The sequence below is a fragment of the Macaca fascicularis genome, chromosome 8 (assembly GCF_037993035.2).
Source record: "Macaca fascicularis isolate 582-1 chromosome 8, T2T-MFA8v1.1".
NCBI classification, from domain to species: Eukaryota; Metazoa; Chordata; class Mammalia; order Primates; family Cercopithecidae; genus Macaca; species Macaca fascicularis.
Window position 1 is genome coordinate 153,847,941 of NC_088382.1, and position 16,262 is coordinate 153,864,202.

General features: G+C 53.4%; 1 protein-coding gene across 48 annotated transcripts in view; it reads left to right on the forward strand.

Annotated features, from left to right (window-relative positions):
• Positions 1-16,262, forward strand: part of MROH1 (maestro heat like repeat family member 1) — a 118,697-nt gene that overhangs the window by 25,822 nt on the left and 76,613 nt on the right. For 29 of the 48 annotated variants that reach the window (XR_012416791.1, XR_012416793.1, XR_012416792.1 and 26 more), the window contains exons 4-6: positions 10,792-10,922; positions 11,528-11,697; positions 11,782-11,880. The exons of 4 other annotated variants lie outside the window; for them this stretch is intronic. Coding sequence is in view for 25 of the 44 variants with exons in the window: in XM_065519850.2 (XP_065375922.1) it covers positions 10,792-10,922; positions 11,528-11,697; positions 11,782-11,880 (400 nt within the window). In the remaining 19 variants the exon portion in view is untranslated. Of the gene's footprint in view, positions 1-10,791; positions 10,924-11,493; positions 11,698-11,780; positions 11,881-16,262 lie in introns of those variants that run through there. 15 more of the 48 variants (XR_012416786.1, XR_012416787.1, XM_005564333.5 and 12 more) reach the window with 3 other exon arrangements.

The window sequence follows — 16,262 nt, forward strand, 5'->3', positions numbered from 1 at the left end:
ACATGAGTGCCAGGCATCGAGCTCTTCTCTCTGTGGCTGAAAGGCCCCATGACCTGAGACATGCTGAAATCAGCGTCTAATTGTCGGACAAAATTAGGGCTGACCTTGCTATTTGAGGAAGGAGCCAAAGAATACTAAAGGTGGTTAAAAGAGCGTATTAGTCTGTTTTCACACTGCTATAAAGAACTACCTGAGCCTGGGTCATTTATAAAGAAAAGAGGTTTAATTGACCCACAGTTCCATAGGCTGTACAGGAGGCATGGCTGGGGTGGCCTCAGGAAATTTACAGTCGTGGCAGAAGGGTGAAGGGGAAGCAAGCATATCTTTACATGATGCCAGGAGAGCGCGAGCAGAGGGAGGCGCTACACACTTCCAAACAGCCCGATCTTGTGAGAACTCACTATCCCAAGAGCAGCAAGGGAGAAATCCACCACCGTGATCCAGTCACCTCCCAGCAAGTCCCTACCCCAATACTGGGAATTACGATTCAACATGAGATTTGGGTGGGAACACAGAGCCAAACCGTATCAATAAGACTTTGTTATTTTTAGCAGTTTGTAACAAAATGTAAGTCTGCTTTGTAGGGGAGAAAAAGGGTGATGATACCTTTCCTCACCCATCATAAGTGTCATGGCTGACAGTTCCATAACAAAAGACAGATTAACAAGAGAAAAGCATGACAAGCTTATTTCATCACAGTTTAATGTGACATGGGAGCCTTCAGAATGAAGGCCCAGAGACCCAGGGAAGTGATCTGATTTTATGTGTAGGTTCGAAGAAACGGGCAGCTGTGTAGAAGTGGACTTGGATGGCGGGTGTGAACCATGGAAGCATACTGGGGGCACCAGCAGGGCCCATCTTGAGTTCTCCTGAGCCTCTCTGACCAGCACTCTTTCCTCCATCTGAGGCAGGACCCCTCTGCAGTGGGGGTCTGAGACCTACAGTCAAACAAGGTTGGCCAGATAATTTTTTTTTCTTGAGACAGTCGTATTCTTTTACCCAGGCTGGAGTGCAGCGGCACAAACGTGGCTCACTGCAGCCGTGACCTCCCGAGTTCAAGTCATCATCCCACCTCAGCCTCCCAAGTAGCTGGGTCTACAGGTGTGAGCCACCATGCCCGGCTAATTTTTTGTGTTTTTAGTAATGATGGGGTTTCACCATGTTGGCCAGGCTGGTCTCAAACTCCTGGACTCAAGCATTTTACCTGCTGTGACCTCCCAAAGTGCTGGGATCACAGGCATGAGCCACCAGCACCCAGCGAGAATTTCTTTATGGCCAGGTTTTACACAGAATGGTGGAGGAAATTAGAGTGATATTTACAAGTTTTTTTTGTTTGTTTTTGTTTTTGTTTTTGAGATGGAGTCTCACTCTGTCGCCCAGGCTGGAGTGCAATGGTGCAATCTCGGCTCACTGCAACTTCGGCCTCCTGTGTTCAAGTGATTCTTTGTCTTAGCCTCCCAAGTAGCTGGGATTACAGGTGCCTGCCATCACGCCGAGCTAATTTTTGTATTTTTAGTAGAGATGGGGTTTCACCATGTTGGCCAGGCTGGTCTCATACTCCTGACCTCAAGTGATCTGCCTGCCTTGGCCTCCCAAAGTGCTGGAATTACAGGCGTGAGCCACCACCTGGCCAATATTTACAGGTTTTATGACTGCCTTGGGGGAGAATGGGGGGAGAGAGGGGAGGGCAGAGCAGGTCTGAGAGGGACTTTGCTCCTGAGGCCTCCATTGTGGGGCATCCTCCTCTGAGCCCCAGCCACTCCATGCTTGTCCTACTTTGTTTCTGATTTTACCCCTTTTCTAGCCTTTACAGTTTTTTAACTGAATTTTTAAAAAGTCTTCCTTCACAGTTGGCGTATTTATATATGATACACATGCTGAGCTGGAAGCACTGACCCTGTGGGCTGTGACCCTTCCCAGGGACCTCGCCTGCCCTAGTCCTCTTCTGTCGTCTCCTCCTGCAGACCGCCTCCATAGGTTTGGTCACTACCTCCAGTGTCTGCCTTTTGTTTGTGGGTCTCACTGCAGCTGCACTTCGCTTGGCTGTGTCTTGCCTGGATAGCAGGCATGGTTCAAAGCCCGCTGAGTCTCTCCAGAAAGACGTGGAACAACAGGGAAAAGCAGCGCCACGTCCCCCTCCAGGCCTCAGACGTCAGCGCAGTGTCCTGGGGTACCTCAGACGCCAGCGCAGTTTCCTGGGGTACCTCAGACGCCAGCGCAGTGTCCTGGGGTACACCTGGAGCTTTACAGGTTTCAGCTCCTGTCTGGCATCTGTGTTTGTGGTTCTGTCTTTACGAGCCCAGAAGCCCATGACTTCGTAGAATGTGACCTGTTCCGCCGAGGGGTGCTGGGCCTCACAGTTTTAGACACGTCCAGTCTTGTACACGTCAGCCAGGGTCCCGCACAGGACAGACAGACTCCTCAGGGGCCGTCAGGCCATGGGGAGGGACGGGATTTGGGGAAGAGAAGCAAGAATAGTAAAACTGGATTTTCAAATTCTCTGAGTAGAAAAACTCAAACTCACATTGTTTTCTCTGCTCTTACACCACACAACAATCAACACAGAAGACATCTGTGACCAAATGTGGGGGATTTCTCTCCACCAGCAAACAACAGTCAGTTGTGCAGTGGACACTGGCTGGGTGTCCTCAATTCAATTCCGACACCATCCACCTGGAGGTCGTGTCAGACCCTGCAGGTGGAGGGCTCAGTCCCACACGATGGCCCCGCTTCTGATGCCAGTCGCAAGCTCCAGGTGTGGCCTGTGCTTCTGACCGACCTGCCATGAATCAGAGTTTTCACGACCCCCTCCTCGGGTTCGATGAATTGCAGCAGCGGCTCACAGAACGCAGGGACAGAGAGGCCCTGCCTTTACCCGTTTATGACACAGGCTGTGACGAAGGGTGCGGATGCACAGCAGGTGGAGGAGACGCTTGGGGCAGGAATGGGGAGGGGTGTGGAGCTCCTGGCCCTCCTGGGAGCCACCTCTAGGCACCTGCATGGGTTTCACTACCGGAAGCTCCTTTTGAGTTTTTGTGCGCAGTTGCACGCATGCTCACTTGAGGCATTCTTCCCTTACCAGCCGAGTGTTTCTAGAGGAAGGCCATATACTGTCTAAACACTACCATTTCACCTCAGTATGCTTGCTGGAGCCCATTCACCCAACTCCTGAGATCCTCTAAGGAAGATGCTGTCACCAGCCTTAGGTGTTTTCTTTCTTTTTTTTGCTTATTCTCCCATGCAGAAGTTTTAGGTGTTTTCCATCTGTTGTGAGACTGTCTTTCCCTGGTGCTGGCAGTGACCGGTTATTATTTTAGAGAGACGCCTAAACAACTGCCTGACCATCACCTGATGACCGCCTGACATTCCTAGCTGGGGGCCTCTCCTGCCCTCTTCATGTCTGCCTAGCGGCCTGCTTTAACATCCTCTCGTCCAAGGAGACCCGGGAGCAACCTGGAAAACTAAATTCCAGGCTATGACAGACAGAAAGGGAGATTGGACACACCTCGTTGTACCTGCTCCCTTTTGAAGTTTGTACAACCAATGAACTTTAGGTTAAAACAGATCGTAAGTCTGACAAAACAGATTCTTTGTAGCAGTAAAATCCCAGACTGGACTCTGGCATAGCATCACGTGACAGATGGTGGGCTCTGAAGGAAATAAAAGTATTTTACCCCAAAATCTATTCTTGACATATTTTGAAATGACCCTGCAAAACCATATTTTGTGGGGAAAATTGCATCTGTGGAGAATCTCCTTCCGTTTCCAGGTCTTTTTCTGATCTAGAAGAGATTTAACTAAGAGTCTGATACCTTTAAGGTCTGAAGAGAGACATTTACCATCTATTATCTCTGAAGCCTGCTACCTGGAGGCTTCATCTATGTAACAAGAACCTTGACTTTCACAAGCCCCTTTAATTCAGGCATTTCTTTCTGCTGACTTCAAGTCTTCAGGCAACGTTTAACTCTTTTTTTTTTCTTCTTTTTTTTTCCTGAGAGGGAGTCTTGCTCTGTTGCCCAAGCTGGAAGTCATTGGCACGATCGCAGCCCACTGCAACCTCTGCCTCCTGGGTTCAAGCGACTCGCCTGCCTCAGCCTCCTGAGTAGCTGGGATTACAGGCGCGTGCCACCACACCAGCTAATTTTTGTGTTTTTAGTGGAGACCGGGTTTCACCGTGTTGGTCAGGCTGGTCTCGAACTCCTGACCTTGTGATCCGCCCACCTTGGCCTCCCACAGTGCTGGGATGACAGGCGTGAGCCACCGTGCCCGGCCAATTTAACTCTTTTAACTAGTTGCCCATGAGAAAATCTTGGAATCCACCTGTGCCCTGTGAGTGCTGCCCGAGACGCCCGCCTTTCTAGGCTGAAGCAGTGCACACCTTCCGTGTATTGACTTACGTCTTTGCCTGGGATTCTGTCCCCTAAGACGTATAAAACCAAACTAACCTGACCATCTTGGGTGTACTTTCTCAGGTGTTCCCTGGGCCATGGTCACTCACAGTGGCACAGAATAAACCTTGTTAGGTATTTTAGAGTTTAGCTTTTTTGTCAACAGTATTTTTATTTAAAGGGGCTCATTACTGTGTTTGCTTTCCTTGAAGAACTTTCCTGAGTGGGCCTTTTCCAACTGTGAATGGAGGCAGGGCTGTAAAAAGTATAGTATTTTTTTTTTTTTTTTTTTTTTTTTCTGAGGCAGAGTCTCACTCTGTGGCCCAGGCTTGAGTGCAGTGGTGCAATCTCAGCTCACTGCAACCTCTATCTCCTGGGTCAAGCAATTCTCGTGCCTCAGCCTCACGAGTAGCTGGCACTATAGGCATGTGCCACCACTCCTGGCTAATGTTTTTTTTGTATTTTTAGTAGAGATTGGGTTTCGTCATGTTGGCCCGGTTGGTCATGAACTCTGACCTCAAACAATCCACTGCGTTGGCTTCCCAAAGTGCTGGTGATGTGGGATTCTTCTTCTTTTTTATTTATTTTTTATTTTATTTGTTTATTTTGAGACGGAGTCTCACTCTGTCACCCAGGCTGGGCTGGAGTACAGTGGCACAAACTGGCTCACTGCAACCTCTGCCTCCCGGGTTCAAGCAATTCTCCTGCCTCAGCCTTCTGAGTAGCTGGGATTACAGGCACACGCCACCACATATGTCTCATTTTTTTGTATTTTTAGTAGAGACGGGATTTCACCATGTTTGTCAGGCTGATCTCAAACTCCTGACCTGATGATCCACCCGCCTCGGCCTCCCAAAGTGCTGGGATGACAGGCCTGAGCCACTGCACCCAGCCATAGGAGTCTTCTTCTTGGTCCCTTTGCAAGCCCTAGCAATGCCCCACCTGGGCCTTGCCCAGCCACACTGGCGTGCCTCAGCTTGCCTACGTTATAGCTTGTAACCGTGTTTGGTGGTTCCTGAGCTCTTGTACCACACCCAAGAAGAATGAGGATACGGTGGACATAGAAGGGTGAGGAGGGCAGAGAAGAATTTTATTGAGCGATGAAAATGGCTCTTAGTGGAGAGGGGAGCTGGAGAGGAGATGGGAAGGACAGGTCATCTTCCCCAAAGTCAGGCTGTCTCTTCACCCGAGTTAGGCCAGCTCCCCTCTACCAACTGAGTCTGAGTCTGGGGTCTTTATAGGCACAGGGTGAGGAGTGTGTGCTGATTGGTTTGTGAGTCTGCAAAAGAGGTTAAAGTGAAGACACCACTCAAAGGTGGGCATGACGGTGTAGAAAGCCAATTAGAAAAGGGTAGGTATATGTAAAATAGGTGAAGGGTGGGGATCAATCAGAGGAAGGCGTGCCAGACAGGAAGACAGGCTCTCAATCCAAACTGAGGATTTAACTTGTAGCTTGACTTTAAACTATCTTCGGCTTGAGGTGGGGTTTCTCGGGGGACCCATCCCTCTCTGCCTAGGCATTTGGCTGCCTCCTGTCACCATCATGGGGATTACAGGCATGAACCACCATGCATGGCCAAAAATGTTGTACTTATGCCATAAAATCAAACAATTCAAACCAACCCCGGAACAGAAGTAATACATAACTTTCTTTTTTTTTTTTTAATTCAGGGATGGACTCCCTCTGTTTCCTAGGCTGGAGTGCAGTGGTACAATTTTGGCTCACTGCAACCTTGACCTCCAGTACACAAGTGATCCTCCTGCTTCAGCCTCCGAAGTAGCTGGGACCACAGGCGCACCACCATACCTGGCTAATTGTTTTTATTTTTGTAGAAACAGGGCCTTACTATGTTACCCAGGCTGGTCTTGAACTCCTGGGCTCAAGCGATCCTCCCACTTTGGCCTCCCAAAGTGCTGGGGTTTACAGGCATGAGCCACTGTGGCTGGCCCCTATCCATTTTTTGTAAAATGTAGATTCCTATGCCTTTTTCATGGGTTCCTATGTTTTCCAGTTGCATAACCCATTGCAGACTTGCTGAGCCAGCCTGTCACCCTGCACTGAGCACCCAATCACCAGGATGCAGAGTGACAGATGGAGATGCCACAGTTGTGAGTGGAATCTGCAAAGATTTCCCTCAAACTTTCTCATATATGTGAAGAGAATTAGTAGCTAAAGATGGAAGCATAATGCAACTTGAGCTGTGTTTCCATGACTAAGAACCAGAGGAGATGGCAGCTGTGGGTCTGGTCGGGTGGGTATTAATGCCTTGCTGCACCCGAGCTGCCCCTCCCAGCAATGGGTCCGGTCAGATGGGTATAAATGCCCTGCTGCACCCGAGCTGCCCCTCCCAGCAGCGGGTCTGGTCGGAGGGGTGTAAATGCCCTGCTGCACCCAAGCTGCTGCTCCCAGCTCAGCCGTGCTCTGACTAGATAGAACCAGACGAGTTTACACTGATTTTCAATCATTTCCCCCCACTTCCTGCACTATACCAGCCGTGCTGCCCCGGCAGCTGATCCACCCACTTAGAGCCTCGGCTCTGTGACGTCCCAGATGGGGATGGGCTTCTCAAGGACTGCATCGTCTCCTGCCTGGGAAGAGTGTCCAGATTATGAAAGTCAGAAACCATAGGCTGGGTGCCAGGGCACACGCCTGTAATCCCAGCACTTTGGGAGCCTGAGACAAGAGGATGACTTGAGTCCAGGGGTTTGAGACCAGCCTGGGCAACATAGACGCCATCTCTAAAAAAATAAAATAGGCCGGGCGCGGTGGCTCACACCTGTAATCCCAGCACTTTGGGAGGCTGAGGCGGGCAGATCATGAGGTCAGGAGATTGAGACCATCCTGGCCAACATGGTGAAACCCCGTCTCTACTAAAAATACAAAAATTATCCAGACGTGGTGGCACGTGCCTATAGTTCCAGCTACTCAGGAGACTGAGGCAGAAGAATTGCTTGAACCCGGGAGGTGGAGGTTGCAGTGAGCCGAGATCATACCACTGCACTCCAGCCTGGGTGACAGGGCAAGACTCCGTCTCGAATGAATGAATGAATAAATAAATAAAAATAATTAGCTGGGTCTGGGTGCAGTGGCTCATACCTGTAATCCCAAAATTTTGGGAGGCGGAGGTGGGTGGATCACTTGAGGCCAGGAGTTCAAGACCAGCCTGCCTGGCCAATGTGGCGAAACCTCATTTCTACTGAAAATACAAAAAAAAAAAAATTAGCCAGGAGTGGTGGCGCATACCTGTAGTCCCAGGTACTCAGGAGGCTGAGACATGATAATCACTTGAACCTAGGATGCAGAGGTTGCAGTAGGCTGAGATTGTGCCACAGCACTCCAGCCTGGGTGACAGAGCGAGACTCCATCTAAAAAAAAAAAGAAAAAAAAAATTAGCTGAGTGTAGTGTTGTGTGCCCGTAGTCCCAGCTGCTTGAGAGGTTGTGGCAAGAGGATCTCTTGAGCCCGCAAGTTCAAGGTGCAGTGAATTATGATCGCACAATTGCACTCTAGCCTGGGTGATGGAGTGAGACCCTGACTCCGAAAAATAAAATGTAACCAGGCGCAGTGGCTCAAGCCTGTAATCTCAGCCAGGTGCGGTGGCTCACGCCTGTAATCTCAGTACTTTGGGAGGCTGAGGCAAGCAGATCACAAGGTCAGGAGTTCAACACCAGCCTGGCCAACATAGTGAAACCCCGTCTCTACTAAAAATACAAAAAGTAGCCAGGCATGGTGGTAGGCGCCTATAGTCCCAGCTACTCTGGAGGCTGAGGCGGGAGAATCGCTTGAACTGGAAGGTGGAGGTCACGGTGAGCTGAGATTGTGCCACTATACTCCAGCCGGGGCGACAGAGTGAGACTCTGTCTCAGAAAAAAAAAAAAAGAAATGATTCTCTAATACAGAATTTAAATACAGTCTGCCTGCAGAAGCCTTAAAGGAAAGGGAGTCATGTGTAGCCTGTGGGCAGAGGTGGCTGGCACAGTGAGACTGATCCCCCACCAGCCTCACTCTTGCCTCACTGCGGCACCAACACTCGAGGATGGGAAATCTAACAGTGAAAATCAACCCCAGCTGAAGCTCTTCCCCACAGAACTGGCAGGTTCCACGTGGACTTCGTGTTCCATGCTGAGGCTTGTGACCTACACTGGCTATTTTCAGGAACAAAAGTCACTCCCACTTGTGGGCCTAGGGCTAGACCATGATAGTTTATAACTCGTTCCGGGAGTGGCAGTGAGCACGCCTGTCTGTTACTGATGCTGGGACTCAACGCTTGAGACAGTTGCGTGATTCTGAACACGTGTGCCACAGCCACCTACGGCAAGTGTATGTGGGCCTGGGAGCTGCCTGGCGCTGCCCTGTCACCGGCACTGCTTCACGCCAGGGCCAAGTGCATGTCAAGTGGTTGGGTGTCAACTTCAAATAGTTTCTGAACAAAACCAAGGCTTTCACGAAGCTCCCAAGCCTCCCTACTATTGTTTCTCCTCCAAACAACCTTGTCATGCTCTCCTTCAAGTGTCCTTCGTGGCTGTCTTCACTGAGCGGGTAGCACTTCTCCCATGTGGGCCCACCCCCACCTGTCAGAGTGCATGAGGGGAATGCAGACCCCGTGACCATCAGTGTCTCATATGGCTTGAATCTGTGTCCCCACCCAAAGCTCATGTTGAAATGTAATCCCCGGTGCTGGAGGTGGGGCCTGGTGGGAGGTGACTGGATCCTGGGGGCGACTTCCCCCTTCGGTGCTGTCCCCATGATAGAGTTCTCAGGATCTGGTTGTTTGGAAGCGTCTGCTCAGGCCGTGTAAGATGTGCCTGCTTCCCCTTCATTTTCTGCCGTGACTGTGTTTTCCTGAGGCCTCCCCAGCCATGCTTCCTGTACAGCCTGCAGAACCATGAGCCAATTAAATCTCTCTTCTTTGTAAGTTACCCAGTCTCAGGTATTTCTTCTTCTTTTTTTTTTTCTCTTTGAGACAGTCTTGCTCTGTCGCCCAGGCTGGAGTGGCATGATCGGCTCACTGCAACCTCTGCCTCCCGGGTTCAAGCTTTTCTCCTGTCTCAGCCTCCCAAGTAGCCGGGATTACAGGTGCCCGCCACCATGACAGGATTTTTTTTTTTTTTTTTTTTTTGAGACAGAGTCTCGCTCTGTGGCCCAGGCTGTAGTGCAGTGGTGCCATCTCAGCTCACTGCAACCTCTGCCTCCCAGGTTCAAGCGATTCTTTTGCCTCAGCCTCCCAAGTAGCTGGGACTACAGGCGCCCGCCACCACACACGGCTAATTTTTGTATTTTTAGTAGAGACGGGGTTTCACCACATTGGTCAGGCTAGTCTTGAACCCCTGACCTCAGGTGATCCACCCGCCTCGGCCTCCCAAAGTGCTGGGATTACAGGTGTAAGCCACCGCGCCCGGCCCGTATTTTTTTTTAGTAGAGATGGGGTTTCACCATGTTGGCCAGGCTGGTCTCCAGGTGATCTGCCCCTCTCGGCCTCCCTAGGTGTTGGGATTATAGGCGTGAGCCACCGCGCCGGGCTCGGGTATATCTTTATAGCCATGTGAGAATGGACGACAGAGCCTGTGGGATGCTGGACCGCCCTGTGCCGGCCCCTCCTGGCGCCATGTTGCCTGGTGCAGGCTGCTCTCAGGGTGGTGGAGGGAGGGGCCGTGGTGGGTGCATCATTGGGGAGGGGCTGTCAACACAGGGTGGCCGGGTGCCCCCGGGTCCTTTCCTGGGTTGGGCAGTAGCCTCCTCTGCTGTGTGCCCCTGCGGGTCCCAGCTTTCAGTCCCAGTCCTTGGTGCGTCCCCAGTTGAGGCAAGGACGGTGTGTGCTCTTTGGATTTACAGTGGGGGTGGTGGTCAACAGGAGAGCTGTTTAGGGGTAGGATGAAGGCAGGTGTTGGACTCTGTGGAGGGTAACCTGGGAGGTAGAGGGGCCTCGGGCCGTGGCAGAAGGTGGTGTGGTGGGTGGTGTTTTTCCTTAGCAGCCTTGGGGAGGGGCCATTGGATATAAGCACTAGCCTAGTGGCAGAGACTGAGGCAGAGACTGAGCTGGGGACAGGAGGGTGCTCCTCCTCTGACAGGGGAGGGCAGGGCAAGGAGGCCGAAGGGTCCTGGGAGCGTCATGCGACTGGGAGACCCTACTGGCTACCCCTGGGGGAGAGAAGTCCGCGCCTTTCCCTCTGCATGTTGGTTGTCTGGAGCAGTTATGATAACGCTCCACCTTCTGAAGATGGGCCGTGAGCGTGAGGCTTGCAGGTCTGCCTTTAGGACATGAGGAGTGATCAGGTGTACCCCTCCCCTCCTGTGCTTGAGGCAGAGAGATTTGTGCAGTTTCATCTCCTAGAGACAGTGACAGGCACTCAGAGTCTGGGCGTGAGGCTCACCTGGGACCGTCCTGGACGGCGTCTCTCCGCAGCTGGCGCACCCATACCGAGCGGCGGTCCTGAGGGCCATGGAGAGGGTCCTGAGCAGTCGCGCCAGTGAGCTGGACAAGGACACAGCCAGCACCATCATCCTCCTGGCCTCCAGCGAGATGACCAAGACGAAGGTATTCAGCAGGCCCTCTGGCCTCGCAGACTCAGGCCTAGCTTGGGAAGGGAAGCTGCTTCTTGACCTTGCTACCCAGCAGCCTTGAGAGTGTAGGGGGTGTTTGGCTGCCCTGGGCTGGCAGAGGCCCTTTGGTCCCATGCACCACCCTGCAGGGCGGGGGATGGTCCCCTGTGATTTTCAGAGGCAGCAGCTGAAGCAGACAGCAAGTTGCCAGAACTCAGCACACACAGGACCACGGTGTGCTTGCAGCCGTCGCCAAAGGACGTGCCCGGCACTGGGGTTGGAGCAGGGCTCTGGTGGCCTAACTCTCTCTGGGCCCTGAGCACAGTCCCTTCTCACCAGCGCTCTTCTGCTCCTGTGTGTGGGGTCTCCTGGCAGCAGCCCCTCACCTGTCACCAAGGCTCTGCTTCTCCTGTGCGTGTAGGGTCTCCTGGCAGCCCCTCAGCAGGGGAGGCTCTGCCCGCCACCTTCCCTGACCCGCACTTTTTAGGGACACTGAAAACAGCGTGCGTTTGTCCGAGGCTGGCAGCCACTGAGGGCAGAATGTCTTGGTCTCGCCTTTCGGGAGATTTCAGGGAGAGGTTCTCCTTGCTGGTGTTTTGGGTTCAGGACCTGGTCTGGGACTGGCAGCAGGCGGCGAGTGGCGTCCTGGTGGCCGTGGGAAGGCAGTTCATCAGCAAGGTGATGGAGGAGCTGCTGCGCAAGCTGCACCCCGGGACCCTGCCTCACTGCGCCGTGCTGCACACCCTCGCCAGCCTCTCGGTGGCCAATGGTAGGTGGCGCACAGCCTGCCCCAGGAGGAGCACGGGGCACTGGAAGGCTTGGTGGAGGCCTTTGACAGTGTCCTCTCTCACAGCGTTCGGCGTAGTCCCCTTCCTGCCATCCGTCCTGAGCTCCCTGCTGCCTGTGCTGGGCATGGCCAAGCAGGACACGGTGCGTGTGGCATTCTGCTCCGGTAAGAGGCGGCCTCGTCACCTTCTGTCTCAAGTGCCTGTTTGTTGGGGGGATGTGCCCGGGCATGCATGTTTTAGGGGGGACAGGTGGGCCTTTTAGGCTGCAGGAAGGGAGGCTGTTGGAGGGAGGGGCCCCCTGGCTGAGGCTGCTGGCTGGTTGGGCGGTCCATGTGGGCTGACACAGCCTGTCTCTTGTTTCTCTCTGCTCCCGGTGAGCCCCTCCACCTTACACTGCGGGTCCACCGAGGCCTGGACGTGCCTGGGCGGCAGCAAGAGACTTCTTCAAAGCCATGATTTTTTGTTTTCCTCCCCGCTCCAGGCTAGAAAAGCGTCCGCTCTCTGGGCATCCCAGGACCCAGGGGATGGGGCCACATTCATTCACCCCACCCTCTGCCAGGAGCCCCGTTCCTGGCAGCAGTGTCCACAGCCCTCTGTGTGCCTGGCAGGGGACTGCGGGCATGTCATGGACCTGGACCTTGTTTTCCACTCCCACTGACAGTTGGGGAGTGGTTGGTGGGATTGGAGGCATTCCTGTTAGTAGGGGGTGTGGAGATTGGAGATCCTGAGGTGCCCTTAGTGCCCTCACAATCCACGGCCTCGTGTTCCCAGTGTCCTATGTCAGGAAGACTACCAGCCCTGGTAGCTGGCAGGGAGGAGAACGGGACCCTCGTGCCCAGGGGACCAGCCCTTGTAAAGACCCAGGCCTGTGGGGCAGGGGTCTGTTAGGTTCCAGGCCTCCTCTCCAGGCAGCAGGTGTGGGAGGGCCCAGTGAGGGGGGTGCTGGTGGGGCCTGGGCAGGGTGTGTTTTCGAAACGTGGGGGGGCGTGGTTACAGGGCTGGGCTGGGCTCCGTTGACTGAAGGGTTGGTTTGGAGCATTTGGACCCGCCTGCTCTGCTCATGGTGACTTTGGGTTCAGATCACAGGGCTGCTGCCACCCTGTCCTCAGCCCCTGCGCTCCGTCTCTCCTGGCCCTGCTCTTTGACAGATGCCTTCATCTTTGGGGCTCTCCTTCACAGGCTCTCCCCCACCCATGGGTGAGGGCAGGGCCTCTTAGGTAGAAGGGATAGTAACCCCGCGTGACCCAGTTTTGGCTGAAAATGGGATTGGTGCCAGGATGGGAGCCAGGTGTGAAGGGGCAGAGTGGAAGTGGGTCTGGGTGTGGACTCAGCTAAGGTTCCTGGGGCGCAGGACATGCTGTCCGGGCTACAGGGCGGAGACTGAGAGCAGGGCAGCTGGGACGCCTGCCGAGCCCTCCGTCTCTGTGCTGCACACTCATCGCCCCCCCGCCACTCCTCTGGGAAGCACATGGCCTGATCCCTGCAGCCACTGAGGCTCTCAGCAGAAACAGACTCGCAGTTCTGACACCTCTTGCTTACCTTCCCCTTCATAGGGGACCTGCGGCTCCTCCAGGCCCTACCATGCTGGCATTTTCCTCCATATGTCAAACACATGGGTTCAGCCAGCAAAGATTCCGTGGGGCCTCCTCGTGTGGGACGTGTGCTGCCCTGTTTGCATCTGAAGGGGATGGGGGTCCTGCTGGCTGGAGCAGCCTGGGGCCAGAGGATGCCATATCAACTGGGTGAGGCCTAGTGGTGGGGGGGATGGCAGGCCTGCGTCCACTGCGGGAGGGTGCAGGTCCAGCCGGGACAGGCAGTGTGCCAAGGACAGGAGTGCCCTCAGGGCACTGCAGCCAGGAGGCGAGGAGCTACAGGGAAGGCTCCCAGTGCTGGAGGCACAACTGGCCTGGCCACACCATCCAGCAGGGTAGACAGCCAGTAATTCCTCCCAGCCGAGGAACCCCTCCAGTGGAAAAGGTGGCAACAAAAGAAACAGACACTAATTGGAGATGTAGATGGTTCAGGAAGAAGAAAATAGCAGAGAAAGAAAATCTCTGATTAATATCCTCAGGGAAATAAGTGGGCATCATGCATTCTCAGGACAAGAGGTGTCACCATGGAGAAGCCACATTTAGAGAATAAAATTGACCTGTGAATTAAAGATGCCGTAATAGAAATGGGAAAAATATAGAAAAATTGGAAGAGAAAGTTGTGGAAATTTCCAGAAAATAGAGGAAAAAGGCAAAAATATGGAAAGTAGGAGAGAAAGAGAAGAATGAACTAGCAGGCTGAACCCTGAGGCCAGCATTCCAATCAGAGGCACCCTAGAAAGAATGGACAGAGACAGGAGGTCAAGAGATGGTGCAAAAGCATGCCCCAGTGGCTGGGCGCAGTGGCTCATGCTTGTAATCCCAGCACTTTGGGAAGCCGAAGTGGGCAGATCACTTGAGGTCAGGAGTTCAAGACCAGTCTGGCCAACATGGTGAAACCCCGTCTCCGCTAAAAATACAAAAGAATTAGCCGGGTGTGGTGGCACATGCCTTTTAATCCCTGATACTCTGCCTGAAACAGGAGGATTGCTTGAACCTGGGAGGCGGAGGCTGCAGTGAGCCAAGATTGCACCACTGTACTCCAGCCTGGGTGACAGAGTGAGACTCTGTCTCAAAACAAACAAAAAAATCAAAACTAGCTGGGCATGGTAGCTTATGCCCGCCTGTAATCCCAATACTTTGGGAGGCCAAAATGGGAGGATCACTTCAGCCCAGGAGTTCGCGACCAGGCTGGGCAACATGGTGAGACCCCATCGTTACAAAAAATATTTTAAAAAATTTGCCAGGTATGGTAGCACATTCCTGTATTCCAGCTCCTTGGGAGGCTGAGGCAGGAGGATTGCTTGACCCTGGGAAGTCGAGGCTGTAGTGAACCAAGATCAAGCCACTGAACTCCAGCCTGGGTGACAGAGCAAGACTCTGTCTCAAAAATAAATAAATCAATAAATAAAATAAAAACCTAGTAACATAACAGGGGTGGGCTTCTGCTTCTGGCATTATGGTGGCCTGTTATTCTGAAAAACCTTCCCACTACGGAATACCTGAAATGCTAATGAGTTGACCAGCATCCTTCTGATCAATCAGAAGGAGAAACCTAGGCCCACAGAGGCCCAGAGGGGAGGTGAGGGGTTAGAGGTCTCCAGTGGCCCCTGGGCGCCTGCCTGCTTTGATTTCACATGGGAGACGAGGCCTTTCTTTGCACTGGGCCAGAGCCCACCTGTACCAGACCCTCCAAGGCCCCTCCTCAGCAAAAGGTGATTGATGAGCCTTCCACTGTACACCCTGGGGTAGTCAGTTTTCTTCTAGAATTTCTTTTAAATCCTCTCTCCTGAGAATGTGTAACCATGGTCTGTCCTCATGTAGTTGTAGGGTTCAAAGTTATTCTTTGTGTTGGACTGGGAAGCCCTGAAGCTGAGACATTAGCCTTGTAAATGGGCTGGGCTGAAGTGTCCCAGGCGGGGCGACCAGTGTCCTTCTGAATGTTTGTGTCCCAGTGAGGCTGCACGGCAGTGGCTCTGGCCTGGGGTTCGCGGCTGTGGAAAGCACCGCCTCCCTGGAGCGCAGGGTCTCGGCTCCGGTGTGGGGCCAGCAGCTCCCCACAGACCCAGGACCAGCAGTATTGGTTACAATCACAAAACACACACATCAGCACACAAAAGGAGCATTAGAGCAGAAAGTAACATAATTTGGGTTGATGAGATACAGGATAAAAATAGCAAGGTAAAGAGGTGAAAGTGAGAAAGGGCAGGGTCCTATGAGGACAGAACCAGTGTGAAAAGAGAACCAAATGCAGTGTAGAAACAAAACTATAGCCATTTCCATTAAAGAATAAGGAGGTGGGTGTGGCAGCCGGTTGCAGACACTGAAGAGAGCGCACCAGCTAGACAGGAGTCTGGGGACAACCCGGAGGGCAGCCCTGAGCTGGCAGAGAGAAGCGGGTGCAGGGCCGGCGTCAGGTGAGCTGGCCAAGCACCCCCGCTAGAGAGCACGAGTCCAGAGGTGAGAAGAGGCCCAGGCTCACCGGCATCATCAAAGGGAGATGCTGTAGAGGGGCTGCCAGGAGACACTGACTTTCACAGCCCGTGCCCGACCTGTTCTCTGGAGCCCTGTCACCCGCCACCCAGAGTGTAAGGACGCTGTGGGGCTGGGGCAGAGCAGGAGCCCCCACCCCCTGCACTGGCGAGGGCGTGGAGGCTCTGGGTGCTGTGGGTGAGTGACAGGTGTGCAGGGGATCCCATCGCCAGCAAGGAAGGAGCTGAGGAGGAGTGGGTGGCAGGCAGCCGCTTGCCCTTTTCTCTGTCAGGGAGGGAAGTGTCGTGCAGCTTTAGGGAAACCACTACAGTGTTGCAGTCCCAGGATTTCTGTGCAGTGCGTCGCTCCTGCGGGGCTAGCGGCCTCCCTGCAGACAGCCTGCCGGTTCCACTGGAATCCTCATGCTGTGCCGCCTGACCCTCCCTGGCCTCTGTGGTCTCTGCAGGGTGGGAAGTGGGAGCTGA